The sequence below is a fragment of the Harpegnathos saltator genome, unplaced genomic scaffold (assembly GCF_003227715.2).
Source record: "Harpegnathos saltator strain DR-91 unplaced genomic scaffold, Hsal_v8.6 scaffold43, whole genome shotgun sequence".
In the NCBI taxonomy this organism is placed as follows: Eukaryota; Metazoa; Arthropoda; class Insecta; order Hymenoptera; family Formicidae; genus Harpegnathos; species Harpegnathos saltator.
Genome location: NW_020230239.1, coordinates 158,625 through 177,988, shown reverse-complemented (window position 1 = coordinate 177,988; position 19,364 = coordinate 158,625). Strand labels below are relative to the sequence as shown.

Here is a 19,364-nt window from a genome sequence, read left to right as displayed (position 1 = left end):
TGTGGCCGCAATGCTCTTCTTCGTAAATTGTAATGTGTTCTTGTTTTGAAAGGCCTGTGCGAGATGCATTTCCACAAGCCACGAGGTTTCTTTCAATATTTTGCCACGGTGGTGGGTGGTGGAACTGGGAATTTGTCCCTCCGGTCTTCTCGGTGTGGTCGGGCCAGTTCTCGGCCGTGATTAAGAAAGGCCGGGCTGAATTGGGTAACGTCGTATTGAGCGGTATTATACACAAATCGCAGGCGGCTAAGTGCTCGTCCCAGCGGTGATATCGTTTATCGACGTACTGCGCGATCATAATTTTCATTGTGCGATTCGTGCGTTCCACTGGATTGCACTGCGGAGTAGATAGGCGTCGTGCGGTGGCGGATTCCAAAGTTTTTACGCAATTCCTTGAATTCCTTTGCACAAAACTGTGGGCAGTTGTCGGAGGTGATGGTGTCGGGGCATCCGTGTCGATAAATAATGGTATCGACGATGCTGGCTATGACCGCCGAGGCTGTTGCTACTCGGAGTGCTTTTACCTCCAGCCATTTTGTGAAGCGATCTTGCATGGTAAGTAGCCACGTGTATCCTTGACGAGATCGCGGCAATGGTCCCACAAGGTCAATGGTTACCTGTTCCCATGGTTGCTTCACTGCAGTGGCGTGCAGCAGGCCGGCGGGTTTTTGGCAAGCTTTATGTGCCAAATAGGTGGGACATCTTCGCACATACTGCGCAATGTCGCGGGCCATGCCGGGCCAGTAATACTGTCCGGCGATTCGTGTAATGGTCGATACCCTTGGCGATACCCAGATGTCCAGCTGCGAGATCGTCATGCATTCTGGTAAGGGTTGCTGCCCGTTCGTGAGTGGAGAGGCATCGCTTCCATTGCGAGGCGGTCGGACATTCACGGAAATTCAAACTGTGCAGAAAATGACGGAATACGTGGCCGCCTTGTAAGGCATAGTCGGGATGCTCGTCGGGGTGCCTGATCACCTGTGCTTTCAGGTTCTCGTATCATGGGCAGGCTGGCCTGGTGGTGACGGTGGCCACCTCGGGTTCTTGTGATAAGGCATTGGCCACTTGCTTACTTGTTCCGCGCCGATAGCGAATCTCGAAATCGTACTGCTGAAGTTCAAATTCCAGCGTCCGAGACTGCCGGTTGGAGATTCCATTTTTTGTAGCCATTTCAGGGACTGGGTGGTCGATGAGGACGGTGAAGGAGTAACTTTCGAGATATTCTCGCATCCTTCGAATGCCCCAGATCACGGCTAAACACTCTAATTCGGTGGCGCTATAGTTTTTCTCGGCTTCGTTTAAAGTGCGACTGGCGTAGGCGATAACCTTCTATCCCTCCGCGGTTTCCTGGGTCAGCACGGTCCCAAGGCCGCATTGGCTGGCGTCCGTCTGGAGAATGAATCGTCGGTCGAGATCGGAACAAGTCAGGACCGATGCGGTAATGAGAGCGTTTTTGAGGCTTTGGAAGGCGTCTTCTTCTTCGTCGCCCCTTTCCATCTCTCCTTTTTCTTCGTCAGACGTGTCAGTACCGCGACTTGCGAGAAATTTGGCACGAAGCGGCGATACTAGATGCTAGTCGAGGAATTAGCTACTTTTTTCACGTTGGTCGGTGCCGGCCAGGTTGCAATGGCGCTGGTTTTCCCGGGGTCGGTGTGAATGCCCTCCTTGTCGATGATGTGGCCTAAATATTTCAACCGGGGGCATCCGAAATTACATTTGTCAATGTTTAGTCAGAGCCGGGCTGCCCTTAGGCGGTGAAATACTTCCCGTGAGCGAGATGTTCTTGAAAGGTATGAAAGGACGATGATGTCGAGGTATACCAAAATGTTTGGTTCGAGATCCGGTCCGAGGACGGTATCCACTAGCCGTTGAAAACGTAGCGGGTGCGGAATGCAATCCGAACGGCAAAACCCGGAACTGCATGAGACCTCGGCCCGGGCACGGTAAAAGCGGGTGATGGCCTTGCTGTCTGGGGTGAGTGGCACTTGCCAATATCTATTTTTGAGATCCAAGATGGATAGGTATCGTGCCCCGCGTAGTTTCTCTAGTGTGGCGGTATTTGCGGGTAGTGAATAGGCATCTCGTTTCGTGACTTCGTTAACCTTTCGAAAATCTATGCAGAACTGATAGCCGCCGTCCTTCCTGACGAAGACCACGGAGAAGCTCCAGGCGCTGTTGGAGGGTTCGATGACCCATCGGCCTCCATTTTATTTACTTCTTCGTCAATGATCTGTTGCATAGCTGGATTTCGTTGTCGGTAACTTTGCTTGATGGGCGTCGTCCCGCGTCGCAGTGGATCTCATGGCGAATAGCGGGGTAGGTCCGGAGACGATTTCGAATTTTCCCAGTTCCTGGTGTAAAAAGAGTTGTAATTGTTCGTTCTCACTCGTGATAGGTGATTGTCTGATCTCTTTGACTTCCCCAATTCTAGGGGTACGAGTTGCAGTCGGTGGTGGCGGTGGTCGTAGAGTTATGCCAAGTCGGGCCCATAAATCCATGCCATGATAAATCGGTGTTGTCAATTTGTCCATAACCGTGAAGTGGTGATGGAATTGTTGTGTTCCACCAAAACATAAGGTGAGTATTTCCGCAGGTGGCAATCTGNTGTTTTGAAATAAAAACATTTTTTAACACAAAAAAGACCGAACTAATTGTACTCCCAGTACATTCGTAATCCGTACAAGAGCATCAAGGTAATTCCCAGTCGGCACAGAGCATTAGTTCCATTACATTTATATTAAAATTTCGCACTCAACAATATAAATATAATAACACCATGTGTGTTATATTACATTTATATTGTTGAGTGCGAAATTTTAACAACGAAATTTTAACATACGTAAATATAATGTTCTGTGTCGAACTGGGTTTTTCCTTCTCTAAATATTTTGGAAGCTTGTTTCATGATAGTGTAGTTGTTCGAGATTCGAACGGGAAAATTTGCCTATTTCTAAAACGTTCTGGCAGAAGAGACAAGACCAGAGAGACTCGTGATCACGCTCCACACGATGCGTCGTGCGGCGTTATTCGTTGGATGAATTGTTCTCTTGAATGCGGCACGCGTTAAACGCGCGTTCGCACAAATATTCCTTCTACGGACTCGCGTCCAGATATTACAAGTAATAATGAAAAACAACACAACCCTTCTCGTTCGAGAAGCTTGTCTCTCTTTCCTGCTAGCACATTCGACTGCGATTGTCCGAGATACGGCACTTCAATTCGGCGATAAAGACGAACTCACGTCTCTTCGATGTACGAGCTTTTCTCTTAAAGGTCTATCGACTATTAGCAGACTAATTATGTTATATGTGTCATATGTTCGAAGTGGATATCGTTCTATTGATTGCTCGTCTATATTAATATTCATTTCCCAAATGTGACTTGTAAGAACAGTTGTGTTTGCGATCCGTCCAAGGCGCCGCTCTTTGTGTCGACAAAATCGAGGATTCTCGATATCACGAGACATCCTGCGTGACTCGCACGTGAGAACGCCGTGCATGTTTGCTATCGAGCACCGCGTTGTTATTGTCGCGTTTGGTCCGCATGTGACCGCCAAATATGGTCACGTTTTCGGCAAAGCGGTTACCAATCTTCTCCGAGCGACGGAAAAACTAAAAACAATGTAAGATCGAAGTGACGAACGTTTTCGGCTCCTCGCTTCGAACAGAATCCTTCGTCAAGCGAACCGCTCGCAAGTATTTTACAACTCGTTCCGCTCCGTTGTTCGTTCGGTTATCAAATTCGCTGCCCGACCGCTCCGGTCGGACCTCATCAGACGAACTACGAGTGCGGCCTCAACGCAATTGCGATTCGAGCGACGCGCTTCATACGATCAATCGACCAGAATTGTCAAAGTTTATTTTGTATTATTTTATATAATAAACTGGGATCGTGTTCGAGTGGTGCTCGCGCTTGAACTGGCGAGCATTGGCCTCCCAGCGCCTCGACGAACGTCGACGCTTATTAGGAAGGAAACGGAGGACCGATCCACGAGAAACCAAAGCGACGATCATCTTCCTTTCACGACCAACCCCGCGCTCATTGCTGAGCCGTCCCGGCCTCTTGCTCGCTTTGCCAAGGAGCGAACAAGTTGGTATGGGTTCTCTCCGATTTCTACTTCTTCAGGGAGTTTCCATTTCTATATGTCTCCTTTTCTTCACTTGTTTTACATTTTCATTAACATGTTCGCTCTCGAAATTAATTGGAACTGCATTCAATTTTAAACGTTTCTTCGTGTTTGTCAGAAATGATGCATCATTGAAATGTGTAACGGTCATACCTCCGTGTTCGGTTTTCTTATCGATTCGACCCTGCGCTTTTATCGTTTGCGGCAAATCAGGCGCAGGAATTTTATTAGGAGAAGGTGTGTTGTGTTGTTGGTTTCTTTTCTTTCCAATAATTATAACTCGGGGTATGTGTGTATAACAATGACCGTTTATTCGTCTTTTCTTCCACACGCGGCGACCACGTGCCGTCGCGTGATGTCTCGCCGTTTGGGGGCCGCTGTTGTCGCACGGCTTCTGTTTTGCTGCGGACACAGGAGACAATCGCTTGTGTACACTATGTATATCGGTGAATAACACTGCGAATCCTTTTAATCACGGAATGATTACTAAGTAGTCTGTAACGTCCCACATATTAAAATTCCCATCTTCTCACCAAAACTCACCATACCTTTTCCTACCCAATCAAATCCTTACCTATCATCGACTAATCCAACTGCAACGCCTCCTACAAACACCTCTGCAATCAACAGGTACCTCTGCCGTCTTTTATCGTTAATAAAATATAATATCATTAATACTCGAAACTATTTACTGAATCATCATCTATCTTCTTCTTTCTCTCTCTTCCTTCTACCTTCTTGCTTCGTTTAGTAAGCGATAGATTATCAAACAACTAAATAACACAAAAATAATCATAAATAGCATATTTTGAAATAAAATTAATATTAACATAGGACTGAAGCAGACATCGACATAGTAAATATATAAAATAGGAAAAGAGAGAATAAGAAAATTTAAGAAATAAATTTAGAGCTAGCTTATAAATTCATTTGTCTCGGGGACTAAGAACGATTTCGTTCGGGCACAGCCGCGCACATATTGGAATGTGTTTATGTTATAGATATCATCGAGTGATAGCTGTCCCACGTATTGCGAATTAAACAAAGACCTGAAATAAAAACTCGAAGAGGAAAATAATTCCCTTTCTTTCTTCTATTTTTCTTCTTTTTAAATGATATTAAATAATTGCCATCATATTTCGCAAATAATTCCTCAAATATTATTGTCAAACCGCCTATCCTAATGTATATGCGCTTTAGAATTGTAAGAGGATCTATTCGTATTATTTAACTTTAATGATTACTACGCCCGAATGAAATAATTCTTTTAAGTTTCCAAATTCTTATATTATACCAAAAGAAATCTGTATCAGACGTTACCTTCTTGCCTCGAATTTAATGATGATAATGGGCTTCTTCGCTGCGTTGAAACAGAAGCTCTTCGTTGATCGGTTGCAAAGTGGTGAACGTTAGACACGTGCAATAAAATGTCGCTGATTCCCACGCGACAGAAAGTTGCGATAAAATGCGTTTGGATACGGTACAGGAGTTTCAAATCACTAGATTTGTTTTCTTAAAAACAGCTCGTTTATATAATCAACAAAAAAAGTGAGTCTCTTGCGAGAATCCGTATAGAGAGTGGGAGACACCTAACTTAGTGCTGCGGTGTACCGGACTTGTGTAAAGAATGACGACGTTGTCTCCTCGGATCGCCTTAGCCTTAATATTTATAGTTCGCGAAAAACCAACCGTGTTCGAGCGGGATTGGTTTAATCTGGATTCACGTTCAGACTTGAAGAGTAACGAATACGACCGTCCTCGATGTCACATGAAAGAAAACAATGTCTTGTGCTCGAGTTTTTAATCAGTATTCCAATCAGCATTGGATGCTTTGTTTTGACGAATTTACACGAGCTAGGCTCGGCCAACTAGTTTACATTGTTAGCTGTTTCATAAGAAATGGAACAACAACAACTCGGAATGTGACATCGAAGCGTCAATATTAGCACTTCTTGCAAATCAACCATCCTCTCGAGAAACTTCCAGAAATGTGAAATTTAGATTATCTCGAGAGTTTGTTTTTATACACAGAGTTCACGCACTCGCTTCTTCCATACGAAACAAAATCAATAACAACATTTCCATTTCTTAGTAAAACAATTTATTAATAAATCAGCCAACAACGAGACAACTGAATTACTAAACGCTACATATGATTAAGTATAATTTTAATTACTAGATAATAACATTTTTATATTTTTTAACCAATAAATAATGAAGGGTGAATTAGGAAAAGACGCTCAATTGATATCCATAGTGTCGGGCTTGGGTATAAAAAGGGCTCGGCTTTTCGCGCGCTAGTCAGTCTCTAGGCAGTTTCTCGGCAGTCTCTAGGTAGTCTCTCGTCAGTCTCTAGGCAGTCTCTCGTCAGTCTCTAGGCAGTCTCTCGTCAGTCTCTAGGCAGTCTCTTGTTAGCCTCCAATTAGCCAACAGACAATCTTTCGCTGAACTTCTTGTTAGCCGATTGCCAAGGGGTCTTGAGCCTGGAATCAAAAGGTCGGTATTAAAGATTATTGTTCTTGGGACTCCGTCTGCAAATGCTAAGACGTTTGTTAAGACGTAAAATCCAAATCATTAAAGGTCGAACGAGCCTCTTTCCTCATAATGATATTATAGAGAAACATTTCTTTTACTTGAATAAGTATTGAGCCAGCTATTAAACTACATTAAATTTAGTGTATGAATTTTTAAACCAATATAGAGTAATTTCATAATATATATATATATGTGTGTACAGATTCTTTACCTCTCTTCCCTCTTATCATTCTTCATTCTTTTTCCAGAACGCCGTGCTTGAACCACGAGCACCGTTCTTCTTTTCTTTACCTTAAGAGTGTTGTGCTTGAACCACGAGCACCATTCCTCCCTTTTTTCCCAGAACGCAGTGCTTGAACACGAGCACAGTTCTTCTCTTCCTTACTTTAAGAGTGTTGTGCTTGAACCACGAGCACCATTCGCCTTTTATTTTTCAAACCACGTTCCTTCTATCTACTCTATTATAGATATTGTTAAAATAATATTACCTAAAAATCTCTCATGCCGAAAAGAACAAGAAGAAGCCGGACGGCGGATTCAATTTAGACGTTTGTTGAAAAGTTATTATAATCCAGGCACGCTCGACCTGGCTGTTTTCAAAACAGATCCATTCTAAATCTTCGGTCCCGAGAATAAAATCTGAAATAAAGGGAATATATTTGAAGTTAAAATTCAACACTAGCGAGAATACTATTATTTTTAAACCTAACCAGTAACCCACCTCCAAAGGAAACAGATTCAAATAATAAGGATTTGGACAAGAACAGCGCTGATCCGAAGTAAACCAAACAAATCTAGACATTGCATGTTCTATGCTTGTCCAGGACGTAACAAGTCCCCAAGCGATGGAGGCTCAAGGCTTATATACAATGGTTGATCGGGACTAATTTCTATACAATTCATATATCAGGTGTGTCGGTAATTCCTTTCTGGTTTTTTCGCTAAAGAAAACACGTTATTACAATAGATAGTTAAAATATATTTATTCAAAGTATTGGCCATTTGATTCTATACATTTTGCCCATCTCTCAGGCAATTTATGGATGCCATTCCAAAAGAACTGTTTCTCCTTTGAGCTAAACCATTCATCGAGCCATTTTTTAACTTCTTCGAAATCGGCGAAGTACTGCTCTGCAGCGCGTGCCCCATCGATGCGAAAAGGTGGTAGTCGATGGAGCCAGGTCTGGAGAGTACGGCGGGTGCGATAAAACTTCCCATCCAAGTGATTTCAACACTTCTTTGACTGGTTTTGCTGTATGAGACGGCGCGTTGTCATGCTGCAAAATCACCTTATCATGTCTTTGAGCGTATTGTGGACGTTTTTCGATCAATGCACAGTTCAAATTGATCATTGTTGTTGGCAGCAATCAGTATTAACTGTTTCTCCAGGTTTCAACAGTTCATAATATACGACACCAACCTGGTCCCACCAGACACAGAGCATGGTCTTGCGACCCAAAGCGATTTGGCCTTGCAGTCGATGGGCTGCCTTCGCCAGGTGATAACCATGATTTTTTTCGCTTGGGATTTTCGAAATAAATCATTTTTCATCACCCGTTACTATTCGATGCAGAAATGACTTCCTTTCATACCTTTGAAGCAGCATTTCATTGACGATTTTTCGATTTTCCAATTGCCTGTCATTCAATTCATGTGGCACCCATCTTCCCATCTTTTGAATCTTTCCCATCGCTTGTAATCGTTCACAAATTGCTACTCAGCTCACATTCAACTTTTCTGCCAATTGTTTTTGAGTTTGTGTTGGTCTTCATCCAATAACTCCTGCAATTCCGCATCTTCAAACGTTTTCGGCCTACCAGGACGTTTTTTGTCTTGAACGTTGAAATCACCACATTTGAATTGTCGAAACCACGTTTCACATGTTCTTATGGTTGGAGCATGCTCACCGTAAGTCTCTACGAGAAAACGATGACTTTCAGCGGCTTTTTTCTTTTGATTAAACAAGAAAAGTAATGCGTGCCGCAAATGCACGTTTTCAGGCACAAAACTCGACATTTTCAAAAAATTATTAATCTATAACGCTGTTATTTTGGCGGAACGTAACTTGTGTAGTTTTGAGGTTAATGTCAGTAGAATAAAATGACATATGTATCAAATCATAACATTGCATACTTATAGCTAGTGACATCTGTTACAAAAACCGGAAAGTAATTACCGACATACCTGGTATGTATAATGAACGTAAGATGAGTAGTCGGCTGCCCCGAGAAACGGGGATCCTTAGTGTATTTCGCCGGTACGTCGGGCGAGATTTAAAAGGCCGTCGCGGTCTCTGGCTGCCGGACACAAGAAACACCGCAAAAACGTGTCGCGTCACACGGTTTTTATGTGCAGGACTCGGTCGCGAGCTGAGGCGTACGGCTCGCGGCTAGGTCTCGAGCCACGGAAATAATTAGCATGGATCTTTAGTGCGTTGGCAAATCAAGCCGAATATAAGGCAAATACCGGGACGGGGTTGTACTTCCTATTTTACGCGGGGAGCGAGAGGCGATGGGTGGAGATCCGGTCGGTCCGAGGCGGGCTGGGGCTTCTAGCGTCTGCCGCCGGACCGGGGATGGTGATTCCGCCCTGGTCTGCCTGGTCACTGTTGCCGGTAATCCTATATGAGAGAGAGAGGAGGGAAGAGAAAAAAACCAAATATCCAATTATGAGAACGTTCTGGAAACCACCCCGGAGCAACGGCAAACTCGCCGTCCGATCTCTATATCGCAAAGACGACACAATAACGGGAGATCGTTCCAGAAAGCACACCGGAGCAACGGCAAACTCGCCGCTCGGTCTCTAGATCGCAAAGACAAGGAGTAATCGTGGTTGCCGACGATTGCGGCGGTAGATTACTTACTCGATCTGCTGGAGGCTTTCTGTAGATTCTCTGATCCTTCTGAGGAGGAACGATCTGATGAGACGGAGCTCCGAAGACTGTCTTCTCGTCAAATTCTGCCGGGATTATATACCCGTGTTTGCTTGCCTTCAGTTCCTTTCGTTGCTTTTTCGTCGATTAATCCGATTCTGATCGGAATTAATCGTGAGGATGTGGCTAGTGCCGATTATTTTGTCGGCGATGCCGCGTGTATCGTTCAAGAGCCGAAGGTTCCCGAGCGTAGCTGCCTGTTGTTTGGCCGCGGTCGGGTGAGCGCTTGATGAGGCGCGGTGGCAGCGCGGTTGGGGGTGCGCGCTCAGCTGACTGCCGCGTGATGTTCAGCGGCAGCCAGCGTAACGATACGAAAAAGATATAATGAATCGTTACATCACCCCCCCCTCCTTTTTTGGACGTGCAACGTCTTACTCGGCGATGCAGTTTACACTGCGAAGACGTCCTTTCCGGTGGAAGCGTAGGCTCCAGCGGCCCGATGATGTTCAGAGACAAAATTTTCGTGACACCACTACTGAAAAGTATGGGACTTCCCACAGTTCCCCGGTTGGTAAGGTAACCGCGACCGGTGGTGGCAAGACCGGTCCTTGTACGGGCAGTTGAATCGGTGGCGGGATCTCGGCTCGAGGCGTCGGTGGGATCGTTGCGAGGCGGATGTTTCCGATAAAAGGCTCGTTGGATCGCACGATGGGCGCCGGCCGGACTACTGGTATGGCCCTCGGTTCGTCGTCGGTGAGTGAGGGCATGCTGCGGAGCGTCATCGGGGGTGCGATGGTCTGTTCATCTAACGTAATGACGGGGATGGAGATCCCCGTTGCTGTTGGCTACCTCGGCGGTTGGGCCGTTGTCAAACGGATCCCGCGTTGGGCGGCGATGGTGGGCCTACGAGCCAAGTAGACTAATCCGGGGAGCGCCGGCCGTATCTTAGGGCCTCTCCTGGGCCTATTGGTGCTCCCGGGCAGTCGTGGTGGCGGGTTCCGCAATTTGGTTCCCGGTTTTTGGATGATCTCGTTTCCGTGCTGGCCGGTCCTGCTGGGGCGAGATGCCTGTTTCCCGGGTGGTCGGGAGAGTGGTGCCAAGGGCGGAGGTTCACTGGACGGGCCTGGCAGTGGTCCCGGCGCAGCGGGACATATGACGTCGGGTGGTGTTACTGAAATGTCCGTTTTGCCGTTGGCATTCGCCGGCGTGGTATTGGTGTAGGCTGCTTGGGCATTCTGGGCCACCCGTTGCCATACTTTGGCGGCGTCGTCGTCAGTTCTCAGTAGGATCTCGGCGAGCTCCTCAATATTCAATTGTCCAATTCCATGTCTGGATATCGACTCTCTCGCGGGCCATGTTCCTCCCGTTCTTGTAGTTTCGCGTCGGGGAGCCGTGGTAACATTTCTTTGTCTCGAAATACACGTCAGTCTTGTCGTTGTTTTTGTTCGTTGTTTATTGTTATTATTGCATGCTATTGTTAGGTTGCAAACGGCTTTTGGTTGGTCTGTTGTTACCGCTCGTAAATCGCGTACGTATATGTTCCGATAATATTTACCTCGTTCGTCTCGCAGGTCGACGATTACAGGAGAATGTATCTTTCTCACGGTCAGAGGCCCGATATATTTCGGTGCTAATTTAGCGGTGAATGCTTTGCTTTTATCCGATTGCAGGTGTTCCTTTTTCCACACGATTTCTCCGAGCTGTGGCCGCAATGCTCTTCTTCGTAAATTGTAATGTGGTTCTTGTTTTTGAAAGGCCTGTGCGAGATGCATTTCCACAAGCCACGAGGTTTCTTTCAATATTTTTGCCACGGTGGTGGGTGGTGGAACTGGGAATTTGTCCCTCCGGTCTTCTCGGTGTGGTCGGGCCAGTTCTCGGCCGTGATTAAGAAAGGCCGGGCTGAATTGGGTAACGTCGTATTGAGCGGTATTATACACAAATCGCAGGGCGGCTAAGTGCTCGTCCCAGCGGTGATATCGTTTATCGACGTACTGCGCGATCATAATTTTCATTGTGCGATTCGTGCGTTCCACTGGATTGCACTGCGGAGTAGATAGGCGTCGTGCGGTGGCGGATTCCAAAGTTTTTACGCAATTCCTTGAATTCCTTTGCACAAAACTGTGGGCAGTTGTCGGAGGTGATGGTGTCGGGGCATCCGTGTCGATAAATAATGGTATCGACGATGCTGGCTATGACCGCCGAGGCTGTTGCTACTCGGAGTGCTTTTACCTCCAGCCATTTTGTGAAGCGATCTTGCATGGTAAGTAGCCACGTGTATCCTTGACGAGATCGCGGCAATGGTCCCACAAGGTCAATGGTTACCTGTTCCCATGGTTGCTTCACTGCAGTGGCGTGCAGCAGGCCGGCGGGTTTTTGGCAAGCTTTATGTGCCAAATAGGTGGGACATCTTCGCACATACTGCGCAATGTCGCGGGCCATGCCGGGCCAGTAATACTGTCCGGCGATTCGTGTAATGGTCGATACCCTTGGCGATACCCAGATGTCCAGCTGCGAGATCGTCATGCATTCTGGTAAGGGTTGCTGCCCGTTCGTGAGTGGAGAGGCATCGCTTCCATTGCGAGGCGGTCGGACATTCACGGAAATTCAAACTGTGCAGAAAATGACGGAATACGTGGCCGCCTTGTAAGGCATAGTCGGGATGCTCGTCGGGGTGCCTGATCACCTGTGCTTTCAGGTTCTCGTATCATGGGCAGGCTGGCCTGGTGGTGACGGTGGCCACCTCGGGTTCTTGTGATAAGGCATTGGCCACTTGCTTACTTGTTCCGCGCCGATAGCGAATCTCGAAATCGTACTGCTGAAGTTCAAATTCCCAGCGTCCGAGACTGCCGGTTGGAGATTCCATTTTTTGTAGCCATTTCAGGGACCAGGGGTGGTCGATGAGGACGGTGAAGGAGTAACTTTCGAGATATTCTCGCATCCTTCGAATGCCCCAGATCACGGCTAAACACTCTAATTCGGTGGCGCTATAGTTTTTCTCGGCTTCGTTTAAAGTGCGACTGGCGTAGGCGATAACCTTCTATCCCTCCGCGGTTTCCTGGGTCAGCACGGTCCCAAGGCCGCATTGGCTGGCGTCCGTCTGGAGAATGAATCGTCGGTCGAGATCGGAACAAGTCAAGACCGATGCGGTAATGAGAGCGTTTTTGAGGCTTTGGAAGGCGTCTTCTTCTTCGTCGCCCCATTTCCATCTCTCCTTTTTCTTCGTCAGACGTGTCAGTACCGCGACTTGCGAGAAATTTGGCACGAAGCGGCGATACTAGGATGCTAGTCCGAGGAATTAGCATACTTTTTTCACGTTGGTCGGTGCCGGCCAGGTTGCAATGGCGCTGGTTTTCCCGGGGTCGGTGTGAATGCCCTCCTTGTCGATGATGTGGCCTAAATATTTCAACCGGGGGCATCCGAAATTACATTTGTCAATGTTTAGTCAGAGCCGGGCTGCCCTTAGGCGGTGAAATACTTCCCGTGAGCGAGATGTTCTTGAAAGGTATGAAAGGACGATGATGTCGAGGTATACCAAAACGTTTGGTTCGAGATCCGGTCCGAGGACGGTATCCACTAGCCGTTGAAACGTAGCGGGTGCGGAATGCAATCCGAACGGCAAAACCCGGAACTGCATGAGACCTCGGCCGGGCACGGTAAAAGCGGTGATGGCCTTGCTGTCTGGGGTGAGTGGCACTTGCCAATATCTATTTTTGAGATCCAAGATGGATAGGTATCGTGCCCCGCGTAGTTTCTCTAGTGTGGCGGTTATTTGCGGTAGTGAATAGGCATCTCGTTTCGTGACTTCGTTAACCTTTCGAAAATCTATGCAGAACTGATAGCCGCCGTCCTTCCTGACGAAGACCACGGAGAAGCTCCAGGCGCTGTTGGAGGATTCGATGACCCCATCGGCCTCCATTTTATTTACTTCTTCGTCAATGATCTGTTGCATAGCTGGATTTCGTTGTCGGTAACTTTGCTTGATGGGCGTCGTCCCGCGTCGCAGTCGGATCTCATGGCGAATAGCGGGGGTAGGTCCGGAGACGATTTCGAATTTTCCCAGTTCCTGGTGTAAAAAGAGTTGTAATTGTTCGTTCTCACTCGTGATAGGTGATTGTCTGATCTCTTTGACTTCCCCAATTCTAGGGGTACGAGTTGCAGTCGGTGGTGGCGGTGGTCGTAGAGTTATGCCAAGTCGGGCCCATAAATCCATGCCAATGATAATCGGTGTTGTCAATTTGTCCATAACCGTGAAGTGGTGATGGAATTGTTGTGTTCCCACCCAAAACATAAGGTGAGTATTTCCGCAGGTGGCAATCTGGGTGCCATTGGCCAAGGTTACCTTTGTGTCCGATGGGTCGATCCTCGGGCCTTAGATATTCGGCGCTTACCAGAGAGGTCTCGGCCCCAGAGTCAATTAGTGCCCAAAAAGGGCGATTCCGGTAGCGCACGGGTATTATGGGGTGCAGTATATACGTTATTCGTGGGACCGGGGAGGGTCCGCTCCCCGGTCGTGCTTGCGTTTCCCGGCTGCGAGTGGCAATTTTTTGCGAGCACACCTTCCTTCCCGCATCGTGAACAAAATTTGAGGGCGGGTTGATCGCAGCCTTGTCGCTGATGCTCTGGCTGCTTGCACCGTCAACAACATGCCTCGCGGTCATTAGCCATGGTAGCTACGGTGGGTCCGCTTAGTCAGGGCGGTTTCCCCTAAGCTCGCTGTTGTCGGACTAGCTCCTCGTCCTTCCGAGCTAATCTGCCGAGATTAACAATATCTCGTACTTCGTAAGCTCCTAAGAACATTTTATAACCCGGATCCAAATTATCGTGTAGGCGGCCCAGCGTGTTATTAATTTCGTCGTTATCGCCACTGCGTCGGATCAGGGTAAGTAGCGCATTTTCATATTCCCGGTATGATTCGTGGGGCCATTGCTGGCATTCGGCGATTTGGCGTCACATTTCCTCGCGGTATCGAGGCGGTAAGAACTGCTCGCGAAAGGCAGCGCAAAAATCGTCCCAGTTCCGCCAATTGGGTCGATGGTTTCGATACCATAAGAGAGTGTCCCCTCGAAGCATCTCCGGGATACCCCAGAATAATTACCGTGTAGTGAGTCCGTAGCAGACGCGGAGCTCATCGATCCGTTCTAAAAATTTAAGGGGATCCTTTCCCGTAAATTTACAATCCCATTTGTGAATTTCGTGTACCGCGTCGGCGTCGGTGGGCTTTAATAGCGGGATCCCATCCTGGTATCGGTTCGTCATCGGTAGCTTTTTTTTTGTGACGAGGAGGAAGTCCATTATGGATACCCCCCACCCTCGGGGAAGGGTGAGGGGTTATGCCGGACTCCTACCGACTAAAACCTCCCCGGATGGCGCTGCGAAGGGACTGTTCTCGGAGCCCCGGAGCCGCGCAACTGCTATCGGGGTCCCGAGTCCAGACGGCATAATGCCGTCGCCTTTCCCTCGAGGAGTGCCGGGAGAAGCGAGCCGAAGCTTATCTTCAACCTCCACTCCCCCAGGGGAGGGGGGAAGCAAGTCAAGACCCGTCTTCAACCTCCGCTCCCCCTGCACCCCTCACGCCCCGCTCATGTGGCTGGGAAGGGAGAAGCCGGCCAAACGGCCCGCTTCGACCTCCGTTCCCAGCCGGACGGGGCGCCGCCTAGATACTGTTGTGCGGCTAATTGATCCACCTCCTCAACTAGCCGCCCTACTTTTGGAGGGCTAGTTGGGGCACCGGGAATCCCCGCCTGGAGCCCCACCCTCCTGCCCGTCGGTTACGGGGGGAATAATCAAATCCCCTAGCCGCCGGGCGTACATGCCTCATAAAGAGGTTAGGAGGGGTCTGCGACCCTTCTTTTAACCACCCACATATTGTGGGTCATTAAGGTAAGGGAGGAGGTGTCTTGACTGGTGACTTCGTCACCTCACTCTCCCACCCTTACCCTCATCCGACCCCCGTTTTGGGGGCGGTTGGACAGCCCCCCGGTCTTGGTCTCTCGGAATGGCTGCCTGCATTTGGGTGTAGGCCGCCGCCGTAATCGTGGTCAGTGTCCTCCCCCGCGCTTTGCCCTGCGAGGGGGCATTACCCGGGTTGGGGGAGAACCCTTTTTTGGGATGGTCGGGGTGGTGGTGGTGGTAATTGGGATGGTGGAAAGGATGTCTTAGGATGATAGGGAAGGGTTATTGGGAGGGATGGTGGAGGAGGTGGTAAAGGTGGAGGAGGAGGAGTTGGGGGAAGGTGGTGGGGGTGGCGGGGGATTTTGCGGATCCACCATCCCTCTAAAAGCTTCCTCTTCTGAGGAATCTATGTCCCCCTCCCTACTGGGGGAGCGACTCATAACTCGACGGCGCTGCCGTCTCCTCCGCGCCCTCTTCCTGCCTTCCGCCTGCGGATCTCCTCCGCTGCCTCCTGCGAGATAACGTTCTCGCAAAAGGAGGCGAAGGCGTCCCACTTCCTCTCACCCCCCAGTATGGCGTTAATCTGGGGAGTAAGAGATCAGGACCCAACTCATTGACCACGATCCTGCGCTCAACTGCCCACGCTGGGCAGTCTTGTAACATGTGATGCGCGGAGTCGTGGCCACACTCGCAGTGGTGGCATTGCGCCGTGCGTTCTTTTCCGATTCGACACAGGTACTCACCGAAGCAACCATGCCCGGTGAGTACCTGTGTCATCCTAATGGTTAGGGCTCCGAAGTCCCTGTCCACCCATTCGGGAAGACAAAGCTGGACGGCCTCGACACTCCTTCTCCCATATCTGGCGTCCAACAGACGCCTCTGCCAACGATGGAGAAGGAGTTGCTGAGCCTGGTGCTTTGAGCGTTGCATTGCCCCGGCGAGCGACTCTCCTGCCTGTAACGTCCTCCGGAGCTCTCCCCTTTTCATGTACATAGTTCTGTACGTGAAGGCAAGGAGCTCCAGAGGAGGCATGCCCGCCAGGGCCGTCGTCGCCACGTGGGATACAGTCCAATAACCCCTGATAACCCTGATCGCCATCGTCCGCTGCACTCTGTGCAGCAGGACGGCCTGAAGCGGACGGCTGACGACCAGGACCTCAGCCCATATGGGCGCTCCATATAGGGCGACTGAGTTTATAATCCCAGCGTGGAGGCGACGAGTCTTCCAGTCTGGTCCTCCGATATTCGACATGAGTTTGCCGAGATTAGCTAACACTACTCTCAATCGGGGGACCAGACGACTAAAATGCTCTTTAAAGCACCAGGTACAGTCCAGTCTGGGCCTCAATCAGAACCCTTCTTTTTTTTGGTTAACGCAGAGGAAACCCATCATGGGTACCCCCCACCTCCTGGGAGAGGCAGGGGGTTATGTGAGACTCTTACTCACTAAAATCTCTGCGGGATGTCTACCGGTCGGGCCGAGATGGGGGGAGTCAGGGGAACTGCGCCAACATTCCCTCCTCGACACCCCGGTCCCAGGGTTCATGCAAGGAGCCCCACGCCCAATTGCCGCGCCCCCTTTCTCCAAAGGAGGTCGGGGCACGGTACTCTAGTCGGACTATGTCCAGCCGGGTTGGCTTTCTGGTTTCAACTCATAGGCAGGGGACATGCCTACCCTCCCTCCGCGCCCCCACTCGACTCTTAAGTCAAGGGGGCGGGGGAGTGAGGCCCTTTCCCAGAGGGCCTTCACTCCCCCCTTTCTTCCACTACCGACGCTCGGGGAGGCGGGAGGGTTCACGCCCCTTCCGTCGCCTCTCCACCGCGCGTCCAAAGTCGAGCCCGAGGCGGCCAAGGAGGCCCTCGATCAATCGGGGACGGCTCCTCGGCCGGCGCCACCTCGGGCCCACTGGCTAATCCCTGGGAGCCCCGCCCTCTCCGCCGTCTTTTACGACGGCGGCCAGGGCGGCGCCTCCATTCGGCGGCCTCCTTCTGCGGCATAACGTCTCTACAGAAGGAGGCCGTCGCTCTCCACGCCTCTTCGTTGCCGCACATGGCCTGGACCATGCGCGGGAGCGAGAGTTCCTTCACCTGGCACCTCACCGCCCGGGCAAGGACTCGGCGCTGCTGACTCCATGCTGGGCATGCAATCAGCTGTCGTGGGATCGATATGAGACAGTGATGGCGGAGGAGTTTCTCTAATAAAAACTTAGTTTTTATTTCAAGAAAGGAGTCTTTATTGACTTAATCCCATGCTAACGCGTTACAAATGTAGTCTTAGAGATAGATATATGTTAGGTTCGTTCGGCCGGATGGTCTGGCAGGCTCTGACTTCCTTCGGAGACGTCAGTCGATTTATAGATTCGTCGCCGAAGGAATCTTGTAAATTTTGCGGAAACATCACGCCACTTGCGACCTTCGTCTATGCTGACGGTGCGTCTTTGCCTATTGCCTTATTTGGACTTCCGTTGAGTGGCGTGATGCTTAGCTTGCAACACGTGCGACGCAAGCGGAAGTGCGGCTTCGCATGGCACTTTCGTCTATATAATTAATGTATATTAATTATGGTTAATTCGTCAGGCTCACTCGGAGCATGACACAGCGTATGGTGCACCGAGTCCACGGGCTCCGGGAAGTGGTGACACTCGGTGGTGGATTCTTTCCCTATTCGGTGCAGGTACTTTCCGAAATAACCGTGTCCCGTCAGTACCTGCACCAAGTGGAAGGACAATCCGCGCCCCCTCCTGCCCGCCATTTCCGGTAGGCAGGGGCGGACAGCCTCGGCCGTCTGAAACCCGAATCCTCGCGGGTCGGCCAATTCGGCCGACCACTTGTCGAGGACCCGGGCTTTGGCCTGGATCTTCAAGGCCTTCAGGTCCCCGGCCGTTAATCCCTCCCACCTCCGCGGAGCTCCTTTATGCGCCAGTATAGGAGATATCTCTCCTCAGCAAGGAGCTCCACCGGGGGAAGCCGACCAAGGTGTCCACCGCCATGTACGAGACGGTGCCGTACCCCCGGATCGCCCTCAGCAGCACCGACTGCGTCGCCTGGCGCATTAGGCCCTTATTGTAGCCCGTCGCTAGGAGTCGGGGCGCCCATATGGGCGCCCCGTACAGGGCGACCGAGAGCACGACACCAGTGTACAGGCGGCGAGCCCGCCAACCTGGACCCCCCTGCTTCCACATTAGGCCAGCCAGCGCTGTGCCTATCTTGTGGACCCGGGGGGCCAGTTGCTTGAAGTGAGACCTGAATCCCCATTGGCTGTCCAACGTCAAGCCCAGATACTTCATCGAGGGCTTGACGTGGACGCAGACACCATCCACCAGGATCCGGGCTCGCTGTGGCCTGCATCGATCCCGGACATGAAACAACACGGGCTGGGTCTTCTGGGGGGCCACTTTGAGCTCGAGATACTTGATGATGCCCACCACCGAGTCAAGCGCCGCCTCCATTCGGAGGCGAGCCTCCCCCCAATTCCCTCCCTCGGCCAGTACCAACGTATCATCTGTATAGCAGATTACGTGGCAGCCAAGGGGGATGGGAGAGCGTAACACCTGGTCGAACGCGATGTTTCATAGCAGAGGGCCCAAGACGGACCCCTGCGAAACACCGCGCTCCATGTTGCGCCGGCCTTGGACCCTGCCTCTCCCAGAGTAGGTGAGGTCCCTATCCCTGAAGTATGCCGACAGGATACGCCGGAGATAGACGGGCACCCCGTGATACTCGAGGGCCCGTCCAATCTGCGGCCAAGGCAGGGTGTTAAACGCATTGGTGATGTTTAGTGACACCGCGAGTAACACCCCGCCTCCCTCCTCCACGGCGGTACGGGTCAGGTCCCGGACATCCTGGATTGCGTCCAGAATCGACTGTCCGGGCCTGAACTCGTACTGATTGCCGTGGAGGTTCGGCGCCTTCAGGGACAGATGTTGGACGAGGCGGTCGG

At 50.2% G+C, this 19,364-nt stretch overlaps 1 protein-coding gene across 1 annotated transcript; it reads right to left on the bottom strand.

The window, feature by feature from the left end:
• Positions 1 to 18,336: 18,336 nt before the first annotated feature.
• On the bottom strand, positions 18,337 to 18,873 carry LOC105183635 (uncharacterized). Its single transcript, XM_025301565.1, has one exon. The coding sequence runs from the start codon at positions 18,871 to 18,873 to the stop codon at positions 18,337 to 18,339; it is 537 nt and encodes a 178-aa protein (XP_025157350.1).
• Between the last annotated feature and the right edge of the window lie 491 nt (positions 18,874 to 19,364).